The sequence below is a fragment of the Capra hircus genome, chromosome 29 (assembly GCF_001704415.2).
Source record: "Capra hircus breed San Clemente chromosome 29, ASM170441v1, whole genome shotgun sequence".
NCBI classification, from domain to species: Eukaryota; Metazoa; Chordata; class Mammalia; order Artiodactyla; family Bovidae; genus Capra; species Capra hircus.
Genome location: NC_030836.1, coordinates 45,423,084 through 45,447,199, shown reverse-complemented (window position 1 = coordinate 45,447,199; position 24,116 = coordinate 45,423,084). Strand labels below are relative to the sequence as shown.

The window sequence follows — 24,116 nt, the reverse complement described above, 5'->3', positions numbered from 1 at the left end:
ATTCTTGGTTTTCCTATCTCCTTGGGCTCCTCTGTGCTGCAGTTTCTCAGAGTTTCCTCATTTTTGATAACCTTGGCAGTTTTGAGGACGACCTCTCAGCTTCTGAAATATCTGTCCACTGGGGTTTTTTCTCATGATTAGGTTAGGGAAGGAAGATCATGGAGGCAAAGTGCTTTGATTAATTTTTGTTATAAAAATAAAATTATTTCCCAAATTGTTCGTTCTCTCTCCCCTCCCTCCCTTCCTTCCCTCCTTCCTTCCTTTCCTTTTTTTCCGTGGTGCATCTGCTTTGCGGCCCCCGTCCTCCTCCCCGCCCCACCCCCGAGTGCTTCCTCTGTTGGGCAGTGAGCCCTGAACTTGGCAGCAGAGTTCAGATGTTGAGAGGCGGGGCCTCAGTGGGACCGGAGAGCCCCAGGAAGGCTGCTGGGGGCAGAAAGGGGGTTGGTGTGTTGCAGCGGTTGAGATCATGGAATTCCTGGAGATTTGAATCCCAAGGAGCTTTGCATTTCTCACTTCTCTGTTAAGAGTACCCTTGAAAAGTGAAAGTGAAGTTTGCTCAGTCCTGTCTGACTCTGCAACCTCTGTCCATGGAATTCTCCAGGCTGGAATACTGCAGTGGGTAGCCATTCCCTTCTCCAGGGATCTTCCAAACCCAGGGATCGAACACAGCACTACTGCATTGCAGGCAAATTATCATTTGAGCCACCAGGGAAGCCCAAATACAGAATTCTTTAGGCAAGAATACTGGAGCGGGTTGTCATTCCCTTCTCCAGGGGATCTTCCCAACCCAGGGATCGAACCCAGGGCTCCCACATTGCAGACAAATTCTTTACTCTCTGAGCCATTAGGGTTGCTGGGAGCACTGGGAGCTGGTAGAGAGTGGTCCCCCCAAAGGGGGTGCTCAAGGTGAGCCCTAAACAGTCCTGGGTGACTGGAGTGGTGGGAGACATGGAGCGTAGCTCCCACTCCCAAAGACCCCGCAGTAGCTGGTGTTCAGTGATGCTGCAAGCTCAGCTTCTCCGTGCACCCGTGCTGAATCAAATCTCAGGGACAGGGTTTTGGGTGAAGTAGAAAAGGATAACTTTATTGCATTGCCAGGCAAAGGGGGACATGGTGGGCTCATGCCCTTTAAACTAAATGTCCCCACTTGGGGAAGATAGTGACAAGTTTTATAGAAATTGTTCTAAGAGGGTGTGATCAGCTACACTCTTCTGATGGGTTGGTGGTGAGGTCAGCAGGAGTTTGCATTATTAATCTTCAGATCCAATTGGTCGAGGGTCTACATCCTTGTGGGCAGTTAGTTCAGTTGCTCAGTCATGTCCGACTCTTTGGAACCCCCCATGGACAGCAGCACGCCAGGCTTCCCTGTCATTTACCGACTCCCGGAGCTTGCTCAAACTCATGTCCATTGAATCAGTGATGCCATCCAACCATCTCATCCTCTGTCATCCCCTTCTCCTCCTGCCTTCAATCCTTCCCAGCATCAGGGTCTTTTCCAATGAGTCAGTTCTTCACATCAGGTGGCCAAAATATTGGAGCTTTAGTTTGAGCATCAGTCCTTCCAATGAATATTCAGGACTGATTTTCTTTAGGATTGACAGGTTGTATCTCCCTGCAGTCCAAGGGACTCTCAAGGGTCTTTAACACCACAGTTCAAAAGTATCAGTTGTTTGGCACTCAGCTTTCTTTATGGTCCAACTCTCAAATCCATACATGATTACTGAGAAAAACATAGCTTTGACTAGATGGACTTTGTCAGCAAAGTAATGTCTCTGCTTTTTAATATGCTGTCTAGGTTGATTATAGCTTTTTTTCCAAGGAACAAGCGTCTTTTAATTTCATGGCTGCAGTCACCATCTGCAGTGATTTTGGAGCCCAAGAAAATGAAGTCTTTCACTATTTCCGTTGTTTCCCCATCTATTTGCCATGAAGTGATGGGACCGGATGCCGTGATCTTCATTTTTCAAATGTTGAGTTTTAAGCCATCTTTTTCCCTTTCCTCTTTCACTTTCATCAAGAGGCTTTTTAGTTCCTCTTCCCTTCCTGCCTTAAGGGTGGAGTCATCTACATACTTGTGGGCAGTATACCATCATTAATCGTTAACTTCTCCCATCCCTTCTTGACCTTTTGGCTAAGATCAAGTGTAGTATGAGGGCTTCCCAGGTGGCACAGTGGTGAAGAATCCGCCTGCCAATGCAGGAGATGCAAGAAATGCAGGTTTGATCCCTGGGTTGGGATGATTCCCCTGGAGAGGGGAATGGGAACCTACTTCATTATTCTTGCCTGAAAAATTTCAAGGACAGAAGAGCCTTGTGGGCTACAGTCCTTGGGGTTGATAAGACTTGAATTTGACTGAGCACACACATACCTGAAGGGGGTTTCAGTATCTGCAAAACAGCTCAAAGACATTGTTGTGTGTATCCTTTGATGGGGAAACAAGATCTTACCCCAAGGCTGCTCTTGACTGTTTCTCCCCCGCTCCCATTCCCTCCCTTCCCTGATTAACAACTGCTTGAATCTGCCCATCAGAACTCAGGGAAGGTCATGGAGGCTGAATGAAGGCTGTTCCCTATAATCAAAGACATGGGGGACACCGGAAGGCCCTGTGCCCAGGAGCCCCACAGGGCCCTCCACGGTATCATAACCTCTGCAGCAGAGCTGTCCTCTGGGCTGGCTCTGGGCTGCAAGATGCCAATAATGACGTCACTAATCACACCCACTGGGCTCTCATCTGCTGGACACTCACTAGGTTGGGAGTTATGACCTCTTCCAACCTGTGAGCCAGCAATGGCATTACCATTGCCCCTTCACAGAAGAGGAAGCCCAGGCACCACCTATTCAGTTAGTCACTGCTTGTTGATCTTGATCTGACAATGAATTAATGTATCTGAAACCAAGAGTGTCATAGAAGAATCCAGAAAGAGTTCGTTTACTGATTCCTGGATCCCCTTTAACAATTCTGAATAAAAACCTCGCTAGCACTTTGATGGAACAGAGCTTCAGTTTGAGGAGTCACCCCAGTCCTTCAGGAAGACCTGTGTCCTGTTGGCACTGTGTGACCTTGGGCAGGTGTCCTAACTTCTCTTCCTTATTAGCACACTGGGGTGTGTGCATGGGTGTGTGGGGAGTGGTTCAGAGCCCTTGATTGATTAACTGTTGTTCAGTCGATCAGTCATGTCCAACTCTTTGCGACCCCATGGACTGCAGCACGCCAGGCTTCCCTGTCCTTCACCATCTCTTTGAGCTTGCTCAAACTCATGTCCATTGAGCCAGTGATGCCATCCAACCATCTCATCCTCTGTCTTCCCCTTCTCCTCCTGCCTTCAATCTTTCCTAGCATCAGGGTATTTTCTAATGAGTTGGCTCTTGGCCATCAGGTGGCCAAAGTATTGGAGCTTCAGTTTCAGTATCAGTCCTTCCAATGAATATTCAGGGTTGATTTCCTTTAGGATTGACTGGTTTGATCTGCTTGCTGTCCAAGGGACTCTCAAGAGTCTTCTCCAACACCACAGTTCAAAAGCATCAATTTTTCAGCCCTCAGCCTTCTTTACGGTCCAACTCTCACATCCATACATGACTACTGGAAAAGCTATGGTTTTGACTATACAGACTTTGATTGGCAAAATGATGTCTCTGTTTTTTAATATGCTGTCTAGGTTTGTCATAGCTTTTCTTTCAAGGAGCAAATGTTTAATTATGTTGCTGCAGTCACTGTTCGCAGTGATTTTGGAGCCCAAGAAAATTAAATCTGTCACTGCTTCCATTTCTTCCCCTTCTATTTGCTGTGAAGTGATGGAACTGGATGCCATGATCTTAGTTTTCTGATTTTTGAATTTTAAGCCAGCTTGTTCACACTCCTCTTTCACTTTCATCAAGAGGCTCTTTGGTTCCTCTTCACTTTCTGCCTTTAGAGTGGTAGCATCTGCTTATCTGAGGTTGTTGATATTTTCCCCCGAAATCTTGATTCCATCTTGTGATTCATCCAGCTTGGCATTTTGCATGGTGTACCCTGCGTATAAGTTAAATAAGCAGGGTGACAATATACAGCCTTGATGTACTCATTTCCCAGTTTTGAACCAGTCCTTCACATGACTTAGCACCTTCAGCTAGGAGGAGGTCAGGAAGAAGACAGTCAGCAACTGCACTGTCTTTCCTCAGCACTGTCCCACCCCCCTCACAGGGGCTGGGTCTCCTTTTGGGCTGGTTCTCCAGCAGGAAGGACCTCAGGGTCCTCTGGATCCTCCCCTTCCCTCCTCCTCCGGCCAGCCCCCCAGCCTGGTTCTGACTGCAGCGGTGGGGAGAGTGCGCCCCCACCTACTGACTCACAGCACCTTACTTTCTGGCAGCACTCCCTTGTGGTACCTTGACATTCTTAAGGATCTTTAAAATATATTTATTGATTGATTTGGTTGCTCTGGGTCTTGGTTGCAGAACGCCAGGTCTTCCATCTTCACTGCAGCGTGAGGGATCTATTTCTCTGACCAGAGGATCAAACCTGGTCTCCCTGCTTTGGGAGTGTGGAGTCTTAGTCACTGTACCAACAGGGAAGTCCTAACATTCTTAGTATTTTAATCATCTCTGAACTATAAATTCTGGGTTGGGATCAGGGGTGAGGAGGGCAGAGAGGAGACCCCTCAGTTCCAAGCCACCTCCCCAGGGGTATCACAGAAGAGATTAAATGAGGCTGGGTTACGTGTCCCCATGTTGCTTCGATCTCACTCCAGCCCATGCACTCAACTATAATCCTGTGAGTAGGATCGGGATTTGAATCTTAGGTTCTGACCCTAGAACCATGAGACTCCAGACAGCATCACTTTAATTCTAATTCTGCTCAGACTGGCCAAGTGCTCAAGTCACATGGCCTGTCTGAGCTTATCTTTTCTTCACTGAAATGTTAGGATCCGCCCTGCTTGGTGGGCGGCGGCTGGAGGGAGAGGTATGTCCTGAGGCAGGAGCAGATGAAAAAGTAGCTCTCCGCACCTTGCCTGCCCTGCGGACCAGCCTCCTGGAGCTGGGGACGTCCCCTCTCCTTGAGCCCTGCTGCCCTCTGCTGGTCAAGGTCCAGCTGCCTGGCCGGTGCCCAAGGAGTGGTCAGGAGCCAGGGCTGGGAGTTCCCGTTCTATCCTGCCCCGTGTCCAAGTCCCCAGCTCTGCCACTCACTGCTGTGGGTCCCTCTCTCCAACTTCCTGAAACTGTTTCCTCAGCTGCAAAGCGTGGGCTTGGAAGTGCTGACCGGGGGAGGACGTGCGGTATGTCACATACAGTGCCTGGCCAGACAGGACTCTGTGATGCTGATCTGGTGGGCAGACAGGAGCAGGAGTTCCAGAACAATGGTGTGGCAGAGGCGTGGGTGCAAGAGGTGAGCTCTAGTGTCTTTCGCTCGTTAATGCCCCACCCCCACCCTGGAATCCCCAGCTCCCTTCCTGTTTATCTGAATGGCAGGAGCAGGCTGCTTGGCGAACTTGAGACCCTCCCCTCCCCTGCTGCTTGTGTCCACACTAGAGCTCCCGTATCCCTCTCACTCCCTCACCCTCCTCTTGGTGTGCAATGGCTGAAACAGGGCTGCACGTGTTAGACAACCAATATTTCCTAATATAGAAAAGCTATGACAAACCTAGACAGTGTATTCAAAAGCAGAGACATCCATTTGCTGACAAAGGTCCATAGAGTCAAAACTATGGTTTTTCCAGTAACGTATGGATGTGAGAGTTGGACCATATGGAAGGCTGAGCACCAAAGAATTGATGCTTTAGTATTGTGGTGCTAGAGAAGACTCTTGAGAGTCCCTTGGACAACAAGGAGATCAAACCAGTCAATCCTAAAGGAAATCATCCCTGAATATTCATTGGAAGGACTGAAGCTCCAGTACTTTGGGCACCTGATGTGAAGAGCTGACTCATTGGAGAAGACCGTGATGCTGGGAAAGATTGAGGGCAGGAGAAAGGGGTGGCAGAGGATGAGATGGTTGGATGGATGGCATCACAGACTACTCAATAGACATAAGTTCGAGCCAACTCTGTGAGATAGTGAAGGACAGGGAAGCCTGGTGTGCCGCAGGTCGCAAAGAGAGGAGCATGACTTTGCAACTGAACAAGGACAATCCAACACATGGACTTGTGCCCTGCCCTCAGTCCTGGACCAGGCTCAGTGTCCCCTCAGCAAACATGAGCCGAGGAGGAAATTCTAACCCACCTTCGTGGCTCCCCTCCGAGTGTCCAGCCTGCCCTGCCGAGAGCCATCTGCCACGTACACCACGTCCACTCCCCTCTGAGGCTGCCCGTCCTTGGCATCAGGATCCCTCTCAGGCCTGGGATCACATTGAGAAGAGGGGACAGACACCCATCTAACACTTCCATGCTTGCCCCTGCTTTACAGCCTCTGCAACAGTGTTGTATAGCAAATGACCCCCATGCGTGCGTGCTAAGTCGCTTCAGTTGCGTCCGACTCTTCGCTACATCATGGATGGTAGCCCACCAGGCTCCTCTGTCCATGGCGGGTGGGTGTCCTTTCTTTCTCCAGGGGATCTTCCCAACCCAGGGGCTGAACCCATGTCTGTCGTGTCTGCTGCACTGGCAGGCAGATTCTTTACCACGAGCGCCACCAAGCCCTCTAGTCAGCAGTTGACACTGCCCGCTGAGTGGGCAGGCAACAGCTGCATTAACTCGTATGATCTACCTCCCGGAGGGAGGTCCTCCTCCTCTGCCCTCCTCTGTTGTTCAATTGTCCAGTCGTGTCTGACTCTTTGTGACCCCATGGACTGCAGATGCCCGGTGTCCCTGTCCTTCACTATCTCCCGGAGTTTGCATAAACTCCTTTTACAGATAAGGGAGCTGACACAGAGAGAGCCCTGGTGACTTCTCCAAGGTCACAGAACTGGTAAATAGCAGAATCAGAATTGGAAACCAGGGAAATCCCTGGCTTTCCACAATCTGACTTATCTGATTTATCAGAAGCATGGAGTTTAGAGATCAAGCCCAGGAATGTAGGGTGGGTGATCAGTTCTTCCACTCTGCTTTGGATCTCTCTGCCCTTCTGTCTGGTCTCAGGCTCTTTTGGAGCCCTAGCTAGTGGCTTCGGGGTGACTCCCAGGGAACTGTGAGTTTTTGATCCTCCAAAGGAGGGGCCCCCAAGAGCAGGAAGCAGGAGAGAGCAAAGAGGGTGGCCTGAAGTGGCTGATCTGCCAGCCACCAACCCCCTCCCACGCCCAGATGTGGGGCCCCGGGGGTGTCTTGTGGGGGAGCGGAGAGTAAAGCTACGTGACTCAGAGACAGTGTGCCCCACCCTCCCTGCCCGAGGATGCCAGGGAGTGGCCCCTCCTAGGGAATATGACTTGGGGTCCCCACCCCTTCCCCTCACCTTCCTGGCAGACACCCCCAAGGCTGGGTGGAGGCGGGGTAGAAAAATGAAGACACTTGCTTGTCTGTGGCTCCTGGCCCCAGCTGGCCTCCGGGCTGCGCCTTCCCCAGGCTCCCACTCGTCTGGCCGCGCCCACCCTGCCAGGCAGGTTGGGAGGAATTGAAAGCCCGGCTTGATGGGTGAGGAGGAGAAAGAGGCGGACAACCCACAATAACAACCCCGGCTCCAGGGATGCCCCGCACCCTGCCCCACCCCGGGACCCCTGGGATGGCTGGCAGGCTGAAGCTAGAAACCTGCCGCCCAGTGGTTCCCACCTCTGGCAGCCACGCAGGTGTCTTGGGCCGAGGGTGAGGCCTGCATTCTTCCCTTGCTCTCAGCATCCCCACCCTCCCCATGGTCCACCTTCCCAGCAGCCACAGCTTCCCAGCCCAGAAGTCCCCTGGCCTTGACTTGTGGTGGCTTGTTCCTCATGTCTGGGTGTCTGCAGCTGCCCAACTGGGTCCTGCTTCCGCCTCCACCCTCCCGGGCACCCTGCCTGGTCCCGCCACCAACTGTGGGATCCTAAGGCATCCAATCCAGCCTCTCCCACTGCACGGGGAACGAAGACCCAGTTCCTTCACCCAGGGGCTCACACACAGACAACACATGCTCTGGTGTGCAGGCGGGTTTGCTTGAGTGTGGTCAAGCGGGAGCCAGGAAGCCAGCAGGTCCACCAGTGCTGCAGAAGGTGGCCTCTGAGCTGGACTCTGAAGGATCTGGGGGTAGAGTGGGGCTTGGAACAAGCAGTGACCGGGAAGAAGGGTGGGCCAAGGTGGGGAGAGCGCTCCAGCAGGAGACTTTGAGGCTGGGCCAGCTATCAGCTATCGGGGTGCGACTGGAGTGTCAGGTGTGCTAGGCGTAAGGTGGGGAGGGTCGGCTTCGGTCGGGTGCAAGAGACCTCCCACGTCCCCACCTGGGAAGTTAGACCTCCTCTGGGCAGGGGGCTGCAGAAGGCTCAAGTGACTAGATCCGTGCTTTGGAAGGTATCTGGTGGTGAGGAGGATGAAGGAGGCTGAGAGCCTGGAGGCTGGGAGACGGGAGAGGTCCAGGCAGGAGCAGCTGAGGTCCCGAAGTGGGGCATTGCTTCGCGGCATCCGTCCATTCATTCATCATAGATTTCTTCAGTGCTTCCTCTATGTGAGGCATTGGTGTTTGTTTTTAATTTTTTTGAAGTTTCTTGGCTGTCACTGGGTCTTTGTTGCTGCTGGAGGGCTTCTTGGGGCTTTCTCAGCAGGGTGCAGGCTTAGTTGCAGGCTTAGGATCTTGAGGGCTTCCCAGGTGGTGCTAGTAGTAAAGAACCTGCCTGCCAAGGGAGGAGACAAGAGACGTGGGTGGGGAAGATCCTTGGGTGGGGAACATCCCCTGGAGGAGGGCATGGCAACCCACTCCAATATTTGCGCCTGGAGAATCCCCATGGGCAGAGGAGCCTGGTGGGCTTACAGTCCATGGGGTTGAAGAGATTTGGACATGACTGAAGCGACTGAGCAACTGAACTGAACTGAAGTGACTTAGTTCAGTTCAGTTCAGTTCAGTTCAGTCACTCAGTCGTGTCCAACTCTTTGTGACCCCATGAACCACAGCACGCCAGGCCTCCCTGTCCATCACCAACTCCTGGAGTTCACTCAGACTCACGGCCATCGAGTCAATGATGCCATCCAGCCATCTCATTCTCTGTCGTCCCCTTCTCCTCCTGCCCCCAATCCCTCCCAGCATCAGAGTCTTTTCCAGTGAGACAACTCTTCACATGAGGTGGCCAAAGTACTGGAGTTTCAGCTTTAGCATCATTCCTTCCAAAGAAATCCCAGGGCTGATCTCCTTGCAGTCCAACGGACTCTCAAGAGTCTTCTCCAACGCCACAGTTCAAACGCATCAATTCTTCAGCACTCAGCCTGCTTCACAGTCCAACTCTCACATCCATACATGACACTGGAAAAACCATAGCCTTGACTAGACGGACCTTAGTCGGCAAAGTAATGTCTCTGTTTTTCAATATGCTATCTAGGTTGGTCATAACTTTTCTTCCAAGGAGTAAGCTTCTTCTAATTTCATGGCTGTAGTCACCATCTGCAGTGATTTTGGAGCCCCCCAAAATAAAGTCTGACACTGTTTCCACTGTTTCCCCATCTATTTGCCATCAAGTGATGGGACCAGATACCATGATCTTCGTTTTCTGAATGTTGAGCTTTAAGCCAACTTTTTCACTCTCCACTTTCACTTTCATCAAGAGGCTTTTTAGTTCCCCTTTACTTTCTGCCATAAGGGTGGTGTCATCTGCATATCTGAGGTTATTGATATTTTTCCCATGAATCAAGGCAAATTGGAAGTGGTCAAACAAGAGATGGCAAGAATGAACGTTGACATTCTAGGAATCAGCGAATTAAAATGGACTGGAATGGGTGAATTTAACTCAGATGACCATTATATCTACTACTGCGGGCAGGAATCCCTTAGAAGAAATGGAGTAGCCATCATGGTCAACAAAAGAGTCCAAAATGCAGTACTTGGATGCAATCTCAAAAACGACAGAATGATCTCTGTTCGTCTCCAAGGCAAACCATTCAATATCACAGTAATCCAAGTCTATGCCCCAACCAGTAACACTGAAGAAGCTGAAGTTGAACGGTTCTATGAAGACCTACAAGACCTTTTAGAACTAACAGTAAAAAAAGATGTCCTTTTCTTTATAGGGGACTGGAATGCAAAAGTAGGAAGTCAAGAAAGACCTGCAGTAACAGGCAAATTTGGCCTCGGAATGTGGAATGAAGCAGGGCAAAGGCTAATAGAGTTTTGACAAGAAAATGCACTGGTCATAGTAAACACCCTCTTCCAACAACACAAGAGAAGACTCTACACATGGACATCAAAAACATTGACCCAAAAACGGAGCCTTGTTAACCTCATCAAGTGGACATTAAAAATTTTTTTTTCTGGGTGCACTGAGCAACATGCGAGATCTTCATCCTCTGACAAGGGGTCACAGCCGGGACCACAGCAGTGAAAGTGCCGAGTCCTAACCACTGGACTACCAGGGAAGTCCCAACATTGATTATTTAAAACATTTTTAAAAATTTATTAGGTTTTGACTGTGCTGGGTGTTCGTTGTTGCTCAGAGTGAATCTCTACACTAGTTGTGGCATGAGGGGTCTAGTCTCCTGACCAGAGATTGAACCCAGGCCCCTGCATTGTGAGCTGAGTCTTATCCACTGGGCCACCAAGGACGTCCCAACAAGGCAGAATCTATTCTTCTTATTTATCAGGTGAGAAGGTTGACTCTCCAGGACCAAGCCCATCACTCCATCACCTTCGTGTTAATACTCTCAGCCTCTTTGTCCTGAGTCTCTTGTCTGCCTTGTAAAACTCCACACAACATCTGATGGACTCTCAAGGGACCGCGAGGCACTCATTGCCCTCATGCTCCCTGGGCAGTCTCTCTTTCCAGGGAAGTGCCTTCTCTCTCGGTAGCTTCCCAACCACCCCTGCATGCTGGCGTTAAGATCCCATCCTCTGTGGCATTACACACAGACTTGGCTTTAAGGGCACAAACTGTGGGTTCCCTGTTACACCCGTAGTTCTTGTCATGGTGTTGGGTACCTCATAGAGCTCCCTGGACACCAGGCTGTTGAAGGCATAGATGATGGAGCCTCTGGTTATCCCAGGGAGGGAGCTTGATCCAGATGTCTTGTTCCGTGTCTTGCCCTCCAGTAAAGAATATACTGGGCAGCCCCGCTCTACTCCATGCAATCCAGTCCATGGCTCCCGCGTTCCTCCTTTATTCCTGGCATGTGCTAGGCACCTGACAAGCATTTTGCCACTTCACCTTCACAGCAACCCTCTAGGGTGGGCAGGATGATCTCTGGTTGCCAGATGGAATTGTTAAGGCTGGAGAAGTGTCACACTCATGAAGTCACCTGGCTCTGGAAAACGATGGGACTAGGATTCGAACCCAGATCTGCGACTGACTCCAGAGATGGAGCACCCTGCCTGTCCGCAATGCCAAGGGGCCAAGCCACATCCCCAGCAAAGGGACGAGGGAGACAGACAGCCTTCTTCAGGGATGCCCAGGTCTGGTGCAAGAACTCAGTGTGACAAGCTTCTTTGCAAAATAACTATCAAGGGTTCCAGGGGCTCACATTTCGGCAAATTAGAAATGTGTGAGCTGGGCTTGGCTCACTGGGTTGGGGAAGGCAGGAAAGGGAGAAGAGAAAGAACATTCTGGGCATGAGGTGGGCTTGGGGGAGGAGCAACCAGGCTAGAAATCTAGTCCAGGAACAGTTGTTTCCCACCCCTGAGCAGCTTATATTAAGACCCTGGAGTGGAGCCTGTAATCCAGGTGGGGTTTTCGGAGCAGATCCCTCTGTAACCTGAGCCAGGAGCCCTCACCTGGAGGAAGCAGTCCCACCTCTGGAGCTGTTTCTAATGAAACCGAGGGGGTGGGTGTTAGGGGCTGGTTCTGTGTGGGTGGACCGCACACAATCAGTCGAAGGTCTTAGAAGGTCTTAAGAGAAGAGACTGAGGTTTCCCAAGGAAGAAGGAATTCTGCCTCAGGTCAGCAACACAGAAACTCTGCCTGAAATTTCCAGCCTGCTGCCCTTCAGAATTCAGACTCAGGACAGCAACATCGACCTCCAACCTGTTCTAAAGGTTTCGGACTTGCCAGTCCTCAAAATTGTGTTTTTAAGCCGATTCCTTAAAATCACCCTCTGAATATATATCCTATTGGTTCTGTTTCTCTGGAGAACTCTGTACAATATTATAGACTGTACTATGTACATTACACCCATGGAATATTATCTACTGTATTTATCATAAATAAAAGCAATACTTGTGAGCCTTGTGTGAGCACCCTCTGTGTGCCAGGTACCCGCCTCTTTCACAGGCAAGAGGCCCAGGTACCTTGCCCAAGGGTCCGAAAGTGACAGCCTGGTTTGGATCCAGGTGGTTATACTGGACCCAGTGCCTACACAGGGTGTGCTTTTATCCCCCACATGCAACAGTGTGTAAAGGCATTTCAAAGCAAGAGGCCACAGACAAGTGTTATCATCTTAAACTGTTTACCACTGGGACGGGCAGGTTGAAGGAGTGGGTGGGTGGGGTGGGTACAGCCCTAAGAAGAGCCACAAGGTGGCGCCAGGGCACACAGGCCACTCCAGGGTGTGTGGTCCAGGGCTGGGAGATGGGAGCGAGTCAGAGGTCTCCAGGACCAGCCCTCCATGGGACTGGTGAGCCTGGGACCCCCCTTCCTCAGGCCTCAGAGGGGTTTCGCTGCAATTCTAGGATCCCAGCCCCAGGATTGGCGGGGGCTGGCCTCGGGGGTGCCCATCTGTTTGAGGTACAGTTCGGTGGTCACAGCCTGGGGACTGGGTCCAGCCCAGCCAACTAGGCAGAAGGTCAGCAACCAGCTCCTTCCTGTGCTGCGAGGGCAGTTGGGCGGGGAGGGCCCCAGGCCCTCAGGTCACCACACAAAAGCTCCGGGTGATCCGCCTCCAGAAGTTGCGACCGCGGCTGCTGAGGGCCACCTCGGCTGCCTCCTGGAAGACGGCATGGACGTTCTCCTGGAGCAGAGCCGAGCATTCGAGGTAGGCCACGGCGCCCACGGCCCGCGCCATCTCCTGGCCCTAGCAGAGAGCACAACAGGGCTGCCGTCAGCTGGCTGCTGCTGGGGGCCTCCCGTCCAGCCGCCCCCTCCCCGACCAGGCATGTCCCAGGCGTGCTCTCCTAGGGCACCCACAGCTCCTGCCCCCTGGCCTGACCAACCACCCTGATGGGTTCATCCAGTTTCCCATCTCAGTTCTCGGCCGGGTCTCTGCCTCTCCAGGTACCAATAAATTACCTTCCCAGCCTGACCCAGGGGTGCCACAGAGAGGGGCCTACAGACTAAAGAGCTGGGGGGGGTCCCCCCGGCTGCGAAGTGGGGGGGCAGGACCTGATGTGCACTCCACTCGCTCTCCATCCTCACTGGAAACTTCCAAGCCTGGCAGCTCTTGACCATGGCTGCTTCCAAAACACCCCCAACCCTGCTCCACATCCTGTGTGTGCTGAGAGGCTGGGCTGGAGTGGCATCATCCCAGGGGTGCCCTCTCCTGCCCCCTACCCTAGGCTGCGTCTCCTACCCTGTGGTAGGTCACAGGTTCCAACCCGTTTTTCCGCAGCTTCTTCACCAGCGACTTGTCCTTGCGCAGGTCGGTCTTGCAGCCCACGACGACGATGGGCACCTCCTTGCAGAAGTGATTCACCTCTGGGTACCACTGCGGGGAGAGGGGTGGCGAGGGCACGTGTGGGAGCCATCAGGGGAGTGGGCCGCTGTCCTGAACTCCAGGTAGACTTTGACAGTGATACTTAGCACAGCCAGTTTAGGGAGCATTCTTGGCGGATACTTAGCACAGCCAGCTTAGGGAGTACTCTTGGCACTAGTGGTCATGCAGTGCCGATGCAGGAGACACGGGTTCAATCCCTAGGTCGGGGAAGATCCCCTGAAGAAGGAACCCACTCCAGTATTCTTGCCTGGAGAATCCCATGGACAGAGGACACCGGCAGGCTACAGTCCATGGGGCTGCAAAGAGTCAGACACGACTGAGCGACCGAGCAAGGGAACAACTCACTGGCACTAAGAAGACAAGGTACTCCGGGCCAGGCTAAGACTTTACACACAATGAGCACACGAACCCCCCATCTCTGAGGCAGTTCCATCATCAGTCCCACAGCACAGATGCACTCACTGAGGTGCAGAGAGGCTCTGTAACTTGGCCTTGGTCACAAGACCGGAAGTGTTAGAATTTGAACCCAGAGGTTAGCGCCCAGAGCCCTGTCCCCATCTGCTCTACAATCCTACCTCTGCAAGGTAAGGGGTCCCAGGACCATCTCCCCAGTGGGGCAAAATTTATAAAGAAATAGCGAGGCTCTAAAACTAAAGCAGCTCACGAAATGCTTGCAGCAGCTGTTGACCTGTCGGAGGGGGCACTCCTGTCCTGCCAGCTGCTCTCTGGAATGCGAGGCCTCACGGCTGGGTTATTTCAGTCTGGACTATAACCCGGGAGCCTGGAACCAGCAGCGCACGCCGGCTCAGTTTCAGGGAAAACCGGCATCAAACTGTCTGGCTTCTGGAGGCATATGGGGCCTATGTGGGGTCCCAGCAACCCTCTCATCCACAAAACTGCCCTTGACAAGGGTCTTCTCTCTGACTCTGCTTTGTAAGTCCAACAGGGCATCTCATCAGACCTTGTCCTAGCTAAGCCCTGGCATCAGCGATCATTCCATCCTCCGAAAGCTGGTCGGCACGGTGCCCCAGGGCCCCACACTCCTGGTTGTCCTCAGATCTCCAGGTGACAGCTCCCCGGTGCCCCCCGCCCCCAATCCACAGCTCTTCCCCACCAGCAGCTCCTAAATGGATCTGCCCAGCCCTGTCTCCTCCCAGGAACCACAGACTCAGACTTCCGCCTGCTCCTCCACCGGGAAGTCCAAGGGGCCTCCACTGCCCACCTCCCTGCCCTCAGCCTGCTCCTCCTTGTCTTGGGAATGGCAAGTCTACCTTCTCGGTGCTCTGAGCAAATGTCTCTCTCCCACCCACATCTAATCTGTCTGCAAACCCCAGTGGTTCGGTTCTACCTTCCAGATTCGGTACCCACTCACCTCTCACCATCCCCTCTGCCAGTACCCTGGTCCCAGCCTTGGTGCGTAGAATAGTCCTGGCACATAGAGGTACCTTCCAAATGCATACCAGTCTGCATGGAGAAGACTGGCTCAAGTCCCAGGGTTACCACTTTAATAGATGTGTATCTTGGAGCAAGGGCCCCAATATGGCAATGATAGTATCTGCTCCATAATTGTTTGTTTTTGTTTTTTTCCACTTTTTGGTTATACTGTGGGCCATGCAGGATCTAAGTTCCCTGACCAGGGATTGAACCTGCGCCCTCTGCAGAAGTGCAGAGTGTTCATCACTAGATCACCAGGGAAGTTCCTCCATAACATTTCTAGGTTAGCTGAGTAAATATGTCAGTGCCCAGCACTGTACCTGGCCGGTATTAAGTCCTCAGTAAACACTGCCATCATTGTTGCGGTTATTGCTACTACCGCTGTCACTGGTTGCACTCTGATGGACCCTGGAGCACGCCCTTCACACACGCCTGGAGGCCCTGGCAGCAGGAGCTGCTGGCTGGAACAGAGGAACTCCAGGGACCATGTCCCCAACACCTGTGAGAAGCCCTGGGGACCTCTACTGTGATCAGCGGATGTCCTGGGCAGCCACTGGGAGCCAGTGGTCACGTTGCGGGAGGCTGACAGTTCCTGTGACCTCAGACAGGCCCAGGCTGGGGAGAAGCAGGGGTCTCTGGGCCGCCCTGCATCTTTAGGCAGGGTCATCGTGGAAAGGCCTCAGCTTTCTGAGCTTGGTATGGGCAGGCAGGAAGTACTGGACTGGGAGTCAGAGACCTCGTCCAGACCCGGCCACCAGATCCCTGTGGGACCTTACATAAGCCGCTCTGGACCTCCGTTCCCCACAGTTATGCCAAACACGTTGGACCACACATCATCCAGGGCCTGCCAGGTTCTGATAGTCAGCTGGGTCCAGGGCAGGGGTAGAGCGGAGTGGCCTGGCTATGGGGCCATGCCTCCCTGTCCATGCCCACCTCCACCCACCTGCCACCTACCCGGTTAGAGATGTTGTCGAAGCTGTGTGGACTGGTGACGTCAAAGCAGAGGAGCAGGACGCTGGCATCAGGGTAGAACAGGGGCCGCAGGCGGTCATAGTCCACTTGCCCTGGTAGGGTGGGGGGCGGTCACTCCCTCTAGATCTCCTGCCCACTGTCAGCACGTCCCCAACATCAGAGAGGTCACCCCAACCAAGACCAGGGGAGGGTGTGAGCTGAGCGGGTGAACTAGACCAGGACCTAGTTCTGTGCCTCGGAGGCCAGCCCGTGAATGATCCCCTTGGGGCCGTGTCCCCCTGGCCGGCCTGTGGGATGTGCCAGCCCCAGCCTGGGTGAGACCACTTGCTGAGAGAGCCCTACTCTGGCAGGAGTAGGGGGTTTCTGAGGCCCCCACTCAGAAACCTGCTTTGCCCTGGGCTTGGGGGAGTAGGGGGATGAGAAGAAAGAGGCAGGTGGGACCTGGGCCAAGATGTCACAGCCCAACAAGGTAAGGGGGCTGTGGGATTCCCTGAGTTTAGCTTTGAATTCTTTTTTTTTTTTTTTTACCGGTGGGATCTTAGTTCCCTGACGAGGGATCGAACCCAGGCCTCCTGCAGTAGAAGGCAGAGTCGTAACTGCTGGCCTGCCAGGGAAGTCTCCTAGCTTTGAATTCTGATGTAGTTGACTCTGAACCTTCTTGTGGGCAAGGTCAGGAGGCTGGAGGTCAGAAGTTAAGGTCAAACAATCTTATAGGAGCTAAAGCCAGGGTGGAACGCTCAGGAGGCCAGAAACAGTCCGCCTCTTGAGAGCCAAGAGTTCCGCCTCATCTCCAGGACCCTGTTGGCTGGCCTGGGTCAGGGGACTACAGTGAGGAGGGTTCAGGCTGACACCCATTCCCTGGAGACTGCTCGACCTCCCTGGTTCAGAAGAAAGGCGGCGGGGCCCCTCCCCCCACCCTGCCCCTCCCCCAGCCCTGTGCCCACCTGCCGTGTCCCAGATTTGGAGGTGGACGGGTTTGCCTTTCACCTGCAGATTCACAGCAAGCCGCTCAAACACCGTGGGGGTGTAGCTCTGAGGAAGAAGGGGTTGGGGGTGGTTAAGCAGGCACTCCTGAAGGGCGGTGGTCCTGGCAACCAGGTCAGAGCCCATGAATGCCCACGGCACAGCCCCTTCGGCAGTCAGCAGAGCGGATGGTTTCTGGGAGGGAGCTGGCTGGTGGCGTTGCGGCCACTTTGCAGTTGTGTGCCACCACCCCCCCGCCACCCCCCCCCACCCCGAAGCACTGAACTTCCCTGGGTCCCTCCGAGACTGTAGAGTGGGCCCCTGGAGCACCCACCGCAGCGTGCTGCTGTAAGGATTCAATGCGGAGCTTCACACGGAGCCCCGAGCCCAGGGCCTGGTACAGACTAACATTCTACAGGTGCCAGGATTGCTATTTATATCTTTGTCCTCGTCCATAGTGTCCCATTTCCGAGCCTTCCTTCCTGCTGTCCCCGCCTCCTAGGTTGACGTTAACCTACGTTTGTTCATTCACTTATTCCTTCATTCATTCATTCACGACCACCTTCTCTGGGTCTGGTTCTGGACGTTCAGAAACAAGTAATAAGCACTCACTGCCTACTCTGGGCAACTCCTAGTTTTCGGGCGGGGGACCCCCTCTTTCGCCTCTCAACCTCTCATAATCCAACCAGGATGCTCCCGTTTCTGTCTCTCTTACCTGCCCAGCCCCAGGTGGAGGTCACCTGGCCAGGGGCCCCTCTACCCCAGGCCCACTAAGCCTGAGCTCGCCCCCTCTCCACAAAGGCCGGATGAGTGGGAGCAGGAGGGGCTTTTACACAAGCGCAGGAACAAAGAGGGGAGCTTGTGCAGAGGGGGGCCAAGCAACAGGGGGGGAGGTTTTCATACCACAAGCCCTTTGCACCAAGCGATACCCTGGGCCCCCTGCCTTTTGGGTAACCAAGTCTTACCCCCTTGCTCAGGGCTGGGCAATGGGGCCATAGCCCGGGGAACCCTGTTTTTCCCTCTTCCCATGCCAGGTGGGACCCCCACCTGCCGGTGACTCAGGAGGACTTCAAGGCTGCCTGCGCGCTGGTCCTGAATCAGGGCCTGGCCACTGGGAGGGGTAGTCCCTTAGCAAAGGGTCAGCAACGTCCTTCAAGGGCACTCAGGAAGCGGCGGTGGGGAGGGTGGGGAGAAAGGTGGGTCACAGAGCAGGCAACCAGGCAGGATGAAATCAAGGATGGCCCTGGGGTCAGCCACCCTGGACTCCAGTCACTGGCACTTCCTCTACTCAGACTAGGGCTGCCCCCTCCTTGCCCCTCCTCTCAGGCCTGGTAGGGGACAGTGTGACTTGGTGCCATGGTGGCTACGAGCGCTGGCTTTCGTTTTTTTTTTTTTGGCTGTGCCACACAGCATGTTGGATCTTAGTTGCCCAACAAGGGATCGAACCCGCAGCTCCTGCGATGGAAGAGCAGAGTCTTAACCACTGGACCACCAGGGAAGTCCAAGGAGCACGGGCTTTGGAATGAGATGCACCTGGATTAGGACGGGCTCTGGCACTCACTGTGTGACCTTGGGCCAGCGCCCTCACTGCTTAAAGGAGGTGAGTATCTGTGTGTGATAGTGAAGGCCGGCCGGCAGGCGAGGTCAACACGCACTGCTTAGGAAGCTAGGTGCCAGGGGCAGCATCCACCCCTCCAGGAGGTGCCCCTTCCCCAGCTCCTCCCCAGCCTGTTGCCATGGAGGTGCTGACATCTGTTGAGCTCCCAGCCGGGCTGCCCACTGCGGCAGGACCCCTCCTGATCTGAGGTGCAGGGCGACCTGCGGTGAAGTTCTCGGGAGACGCACTTCAGGACTCTGCAAGTGTCCGTGGAGATAACCCCGTCGCCCACATTCTCGAGGGATCTGCTCTGCGAGGCTCTTTACCTGCACCATCTCTGATCCTGGTAACCTTAGAAAGTCAGTACTATCCCCATTTTCTCTTTTTTGGCCTCACTCAGCATGTGGGATCTTAGTTCCTTGACCAGGAATTGAACCTGCATCTCTCACAGTGACAGCGTGGCGTTCTAACCACTGGACCACCAGGGAAGTTCCCCTCACTGCATTTTCCTGTTGAAGACACTGAGGCCCAGAGAGGGGAAGTGACTGGCCCACGGCAACGTACTAGACAGATGGCTGAGGATGGGGCCAGGTCTCTCAGGCTCCACGGGCCAGGCTGTGACCCTCTTTACCGGTCTCTGCTGAGGTCACCCACTCTAGCCCCTGGCACCAGAGCTGAGCAGGAAAGCCCCATTCACAGAGTGGGACTGGGTTCTCCCCTCTGGAATGTCTTGTTCTTTGAACCCCCCAGGCAGGGTCACTCTTTGCCTGCAGGACCAATAAGCACCTAATCTTATCTGCGCTGTCCTCCTGCAGAAAGATGGGGCTGGGCCCAGCTAGACCAGGGCAGATGACTCATGCTTGGGTCTGACCTTACAGCGCTCACAGACAGACAGATGGACCATTATAGCATGGGAGACACAGCTCCAGAGAGGAGACCCAGGAGTTTCCTGGGGGAAGCATACCCACGAAAGTCCCTGCGGGGCGCCAGAAGAACTCGGCTGGCCCTGGAAGGTCAGCTGGTGTGCCCTGCCCTGCTCTACCCTGACCCTGCTGTGGGGGCCCTAGGCTTCTGGCCCTGTGGTTGTGGTTGTTGCCCCAAGTGTCAGGGGCCAGTACTCAGCTAGGAGTCCCCCTGCCTCGGGAGCTTTCTCTCTACTCTCCAGCCCTGAACCCAAGGTTGGGCCACAGCCAGACAAGGCTCACTGAAGCCCTCCAGACCCCTGAGGCCCTCCAGATCTCAGCCTGCTCTTCGCTGCAGGCAGGAGGCCTGGCATATGGGACCCCAATTCTCCTAGCTGTTGGCTCCCTGGGCTTGGAGGGCTGTCAGGAGGAGGCATCCAAGGCCAGGACAGGAGGAGGCTGCTCTGGCTTGCAAAGCTCTTGGGGGCTGCAGAGGATGTCCTGGTCACGGCCAGGAAGACCTGGGTTCTAGGCCAGGGCTCTCATGGGCGGGCCCTGTGCCCCGAGGCCAGACTCTTCTCTCTGGCCGCTGTCTTTCCAGCTATAAACTGAAGGGCTTTTCCGCTCTCAGACCTTGTGCTTCCTTAAATGAAGCGTCTCTCTTGTGCCTGGAGGCAGACGGGTCCCCCAGGAATGAGGGTCCCCAAATGGGAGGACCAGTGGCAGGCTGGCCCTGGTGACAGGCATGTGCTCCCTTTCCCTGACCACCCGGAGTGTCCTGCACCCTTCAACACACACTTCGTTCGCATCAGCTGGGAACGCCTATTTCCACAATGCAGCCTCTGCAGTCGGGACAGGTCTCACCCTTGAGGATGTCTCAGAGCCCAGGACAGTGGCCATGAGGTACCCCCACCCCCTCACCCCTATCCAGGCCCCTCTCGCAGGCCCCTTTCCCAGGCCTCAGGTCGCCCAGCTTCTCTGTGGAGCTCCCTGCAACTCTGCCATAATTGTTGGGTTTGGGTTCTCACAGGCAGCATCTGGGGGCCCGGAAACACATCCCTCCCCCCAACTTAAAAAAAAAAAGTGACTGGCCAAAGGACATGACGTCAGCTCCCAAAACCACAAAGCAAGAGTTGGCTTGATGCTGCCACAGTGGAAAGAAAGGCTGACTCCGTTAGCAGGCCCGGCCTCCCCAGCCTTCCCCAGCCTCCCCCATCCAACTCCCACCACCCCTGCGGGTTGGAGGGTGCAGGGATCCACCGGAGGGGGCGGTGGTGCTGCAAGGGGACCCATGGGCTCCAGAGGAACTGGGCTGAGGGGGCGCACAGTGGGTGGGTCTCACCCTGCCCTGGGGCTGACAAATCCGCCTGGACAGGCGGTGGGCATGCTGGTGGGGGAAAGACAGTCCACGTGCCCAGGCATCGACGACATGCCAGGTACCACCTGGGGCCGTGTCTTAACCTTGCGTTAATGCTACCTCAAGAGCTGGGTGAAGGTGCGATGTCTTCCAAGAAGAACGTTTGCCACTTTCAGTGGGTCCTTCCTGCTGCAGCTCAGCCCCTGACCTGTGTGAACTCACTCATTGCTGCGACCCTGAGAGCTGGGCACCACCGCTATTCCTATTATGCAGTTGAGCAAACAGGCACAGAGAGGGTAAGGGGTCTGCTCGAGGGCACACAGCTGTGAGTCCCGAAGCCAGGATTTGAAACCAGGAGATCTAGCTCCCCCCAGAGTGGTCAGTCCCTCTTAGCCAAGGGGTGCCACCGAGGGGTCTCTTAGGACCCACAACGACCCCAGGCCGCCCAAGTCAGTGCCCCGGGACACCTCCTCGGGGTAGGTGCCGTTCTTGGCACTTTATAGACGATGCCACCGAGACCTTCACTCCTGGGGGCACGGTGAGAGCTGCCTTGGACCCCAGGCTCTGCGGGGAGGCAGGACGGGCGCCCATCCCTCCCTCCTCGGGTGGGCAGGAGGCGCCGAGGAGGCCTCACTCACCTCGGGGAAGGCCCCCTCCGCGAAGACCATCAGCAGCGACGTCTTCCCGCAGCCGCCGTCGCCCACGAGGACCACCTTGACCGACCGCGCGCCGCCCGGCGCCTCCTCGCCCGAGGCCTGGGCCGCCTTCATCGCGGGGCGCGGAGGGACGGAGGGAGGGAGGCAGGGCCGGGGCGAGCGGAGCGGCGGCCGCGGGGCCGGCGGGGCAGGAATGTGGAAGGGGCGGGGCGGCGGGAGGAAGTGCGGGCGGCGGGCGGCCCAGGTGAGGGGCCGGCCGGGCGCATTCCGCGGCCCTGCCCCTCCCGTCCCACCGCCCAGGACCCAGGCGGCCCGAGACAAACTCTTCTTGAATCCCTGCTCTGTGGGGCCCTCAGGCTGCAGGAAGTGGAGGACTCAGATCTGGCCTAGGTCCCTCAGGCGCGCACCCCGGTCTGATGCGAAGACTTGTAGTTGGGCAGTGACCCGGTGGACGGGGACAGACGAGGCTCCTGGCCCACTTCTCGCCGAGCAGGGAGGTGGGGGTCAGCTCTGTTGGCCCACCAGCTTGGTGGGGGGCAGGGACGGGGTCCCTGGTGCCTAGTCTCTGCGGGCCTGGAGCAGGAACTGGTGCCTTTTGGTGGATGAATGAATGAGTGAATGAATGGATATGCATCCCCTCCCCCCCACCTCCCTGGAGACAGAACACCCCACAGCCCTCCTGCAGGTGTTCCGGGGCAGGTGGGAAGGGGGTGACCCGGGCAGGCCCTTATGGGCAAGTCAGGGGCACTGCCAGCTGGACCTCCCCTCCCCCAGCCAGTACCAGGAACTCTCACTAGCAGTGGGTCTCCCCTCTGCCTGGGGCATGGTCTGGGGAAAGCGATGGAACCGTCCTTCTGTAAAGTGCCTAGAGCAGGGTCCGGAACATGGTCAGTGATGCCAAGTGTAACTCTTGCTATTTAACCAACACTGATGACTGCCTGTGCTCAAGGGCTTGGGGACTCTGAACTGCAGAAGTTCCAGCCTCTCCCAGGGACTTCCCTGGTGGTTCAGTGATTGAGAATCTGCCTTCCAGTGCTGGGGATACGAGTTCAATCCCTGGGTGGGGAACTTAAGATCCCACATGTGGGGCAACTAAGCCCCTCGCACCACAACGAAAGACCCTGCATGCAGCAACTAACGCCTGATGCAGACAAGACAAAACAAAACAAAACAAAACAAAAGTCTCTCACAGCCTAGAATGGAAGACAAGTGGGACATATCAGTGTGATGAGAGCTCCAGCGATAGCAGGGGCAAGCAGTGCATGGGAGTCAGGAAGAGGGGCCCCACACTCAGGCTGGGGGTGGTTAGAGAGAGCGGCCAGAGTCTTGAGGAAAAAGTGAAACACAGTTAGATGGGGGAAGAGAAGAGGGTTCCAAACTGAGGGGACAGCATGTGTAAGGTACAGAGGTGTGTGTGGGGGGGTTGTTTGCAGTGTGGGGGGAGGGGTGCTGCAGTTCTTCCCTATGATGATGGGTGAGGTTGGATTAGGGAGCTGGTCCTGGGGGTGAATCTGAGGATTAACTGGGGCCTGGATAGTGGAGCACTTTGGGTGCCAGGAATTAATGCAGAATTGAACTGGAAACTCACTGTCACCTGACCTCCTACTCCAGTTATGTGTGCTCACTCACTCAATCGTGTCCAGCTCTTTGTGAACTCATGGGCTGTGGCCCGCCAGGCTCCTCTGTCCATGGAATTTTTCAGGCAAGACTACTGGCGTGGGTTGCCATTTTCCTCCTCCGGGGGAACTTTCTGACCCAGGAATCCAACCTGTGTCGTCTCCTGGATTGGCAGGTAGATTCTTTACCTCTAGTGACATCTGGGAAGGCCTCCTACTCCTATTAGAAGCCAGAATTGAAATGTGTATTTATAAGATGGGCACAAAGGCCGCCCCCAGATCATGGACTGTTTTCACTGAAGCTCAGAGAAACAGAGGGCGGGAGTCTTGGGGTTTTTCACCTTCCCCCACACAGGTCATGACATCATTCCTCACGCAGTTCAAAGCCAAGAGGTGAAAAACCACTCTCAGCCCCCTTAAATCTCACTGTGGCCCAAAGAGGCAGCTAGGACAAGAGTCTCCGCCCCTCTGCTGAGCGGCAGAGTCCAGGCAGCTGACTCCTGTTCCAGGCTCAGCCAGGGCCATGGTCAGCAGGCCGAATGAAGCCTCACCTGGATGGAGGGAGCACCCCAGGACATCCCCTCCCACCCGTCAGCTGCCCTTTCCTCCTCGAAACTGCCAAAGGGCTGGGCAGTGACTTGGCACCGGACTGGGTGTGTAGCCACTGATCAGGGCTCCCCGCCCCAAGGAGTGGTGGGGAGGAACCCCACCCCCAACAATCAGCTGTCGGCCTCGTCATCCCCTAGGCTCCCGATGACTGCTGTCATCAGGCGTTGGGTGGCAAGGCTGGGAGGCAGGTGGGGCCAGACTAGGGGTGGAGGGAGCTAAGAGTCAGGCAGAGGTGTTTGGCCTTGGTTGCTACGGGGATAATCACTCTAATGACACTCTTGATGTGTGTCATGCTTTAGAGTTTCACTGAACGTTTCCTAATAGTAACAGCGCCCATCAATGGACTGCCAACCGTGTGGAG

General features: G+C 54.9%; 1 protein-coding gene across 1 annotated transcript; it reads right to left on the bottom strand.

The window, feature by feature from the left end:
- Positions 12,430 to 21,735, bottom strand: RHOD (ras homolog family member D). Its single transcript, XM_018043534.1, has 5 exons — positions 21,513 to 21,735; positions 17,000 to 17,087; positions 16,038 to 16,147; positions 13,506 to 13,640; positions 12,430 to 13,010 (listed from the first exon to the last, which is right to left on the bottom strand). The coding sequence occupies exons 1-5, from the start codon at positions 21,642 to 21,644 to the stop codon at positions 12,843 to 12,845; spliced, it is 633 nt and encodes a 210-aa protein (XP_017899023.1). The 5' UTR covers positions 21,645 to 21,735; the 3' UTR covers positions 12,430 to 12,842.

Coding starts and splice junctions, on each gene's coding strand:
- RHOD (XM_018043534.1), bottom strand. CDS start 21,644: ATGAAGGCGGCCCAGGCCTCGGGCGAGGAGGCGCCGGGCGGCGCGCGG. Junction 17,088..21,512: donor CGGAGGGGGCCTTCCCCGAG/GTGAGTGAGGCC, acceptor CTTCTTCCTCAG/AGCTACACCCCCACGGTGTT. Junction 13,011..13,505: donor AACCTGTGACCTACCACAGG/GTAGGAGACGCA, acceptor GCTCTCTGCTAG/GGCCAGGAGATGGCGCGGGC.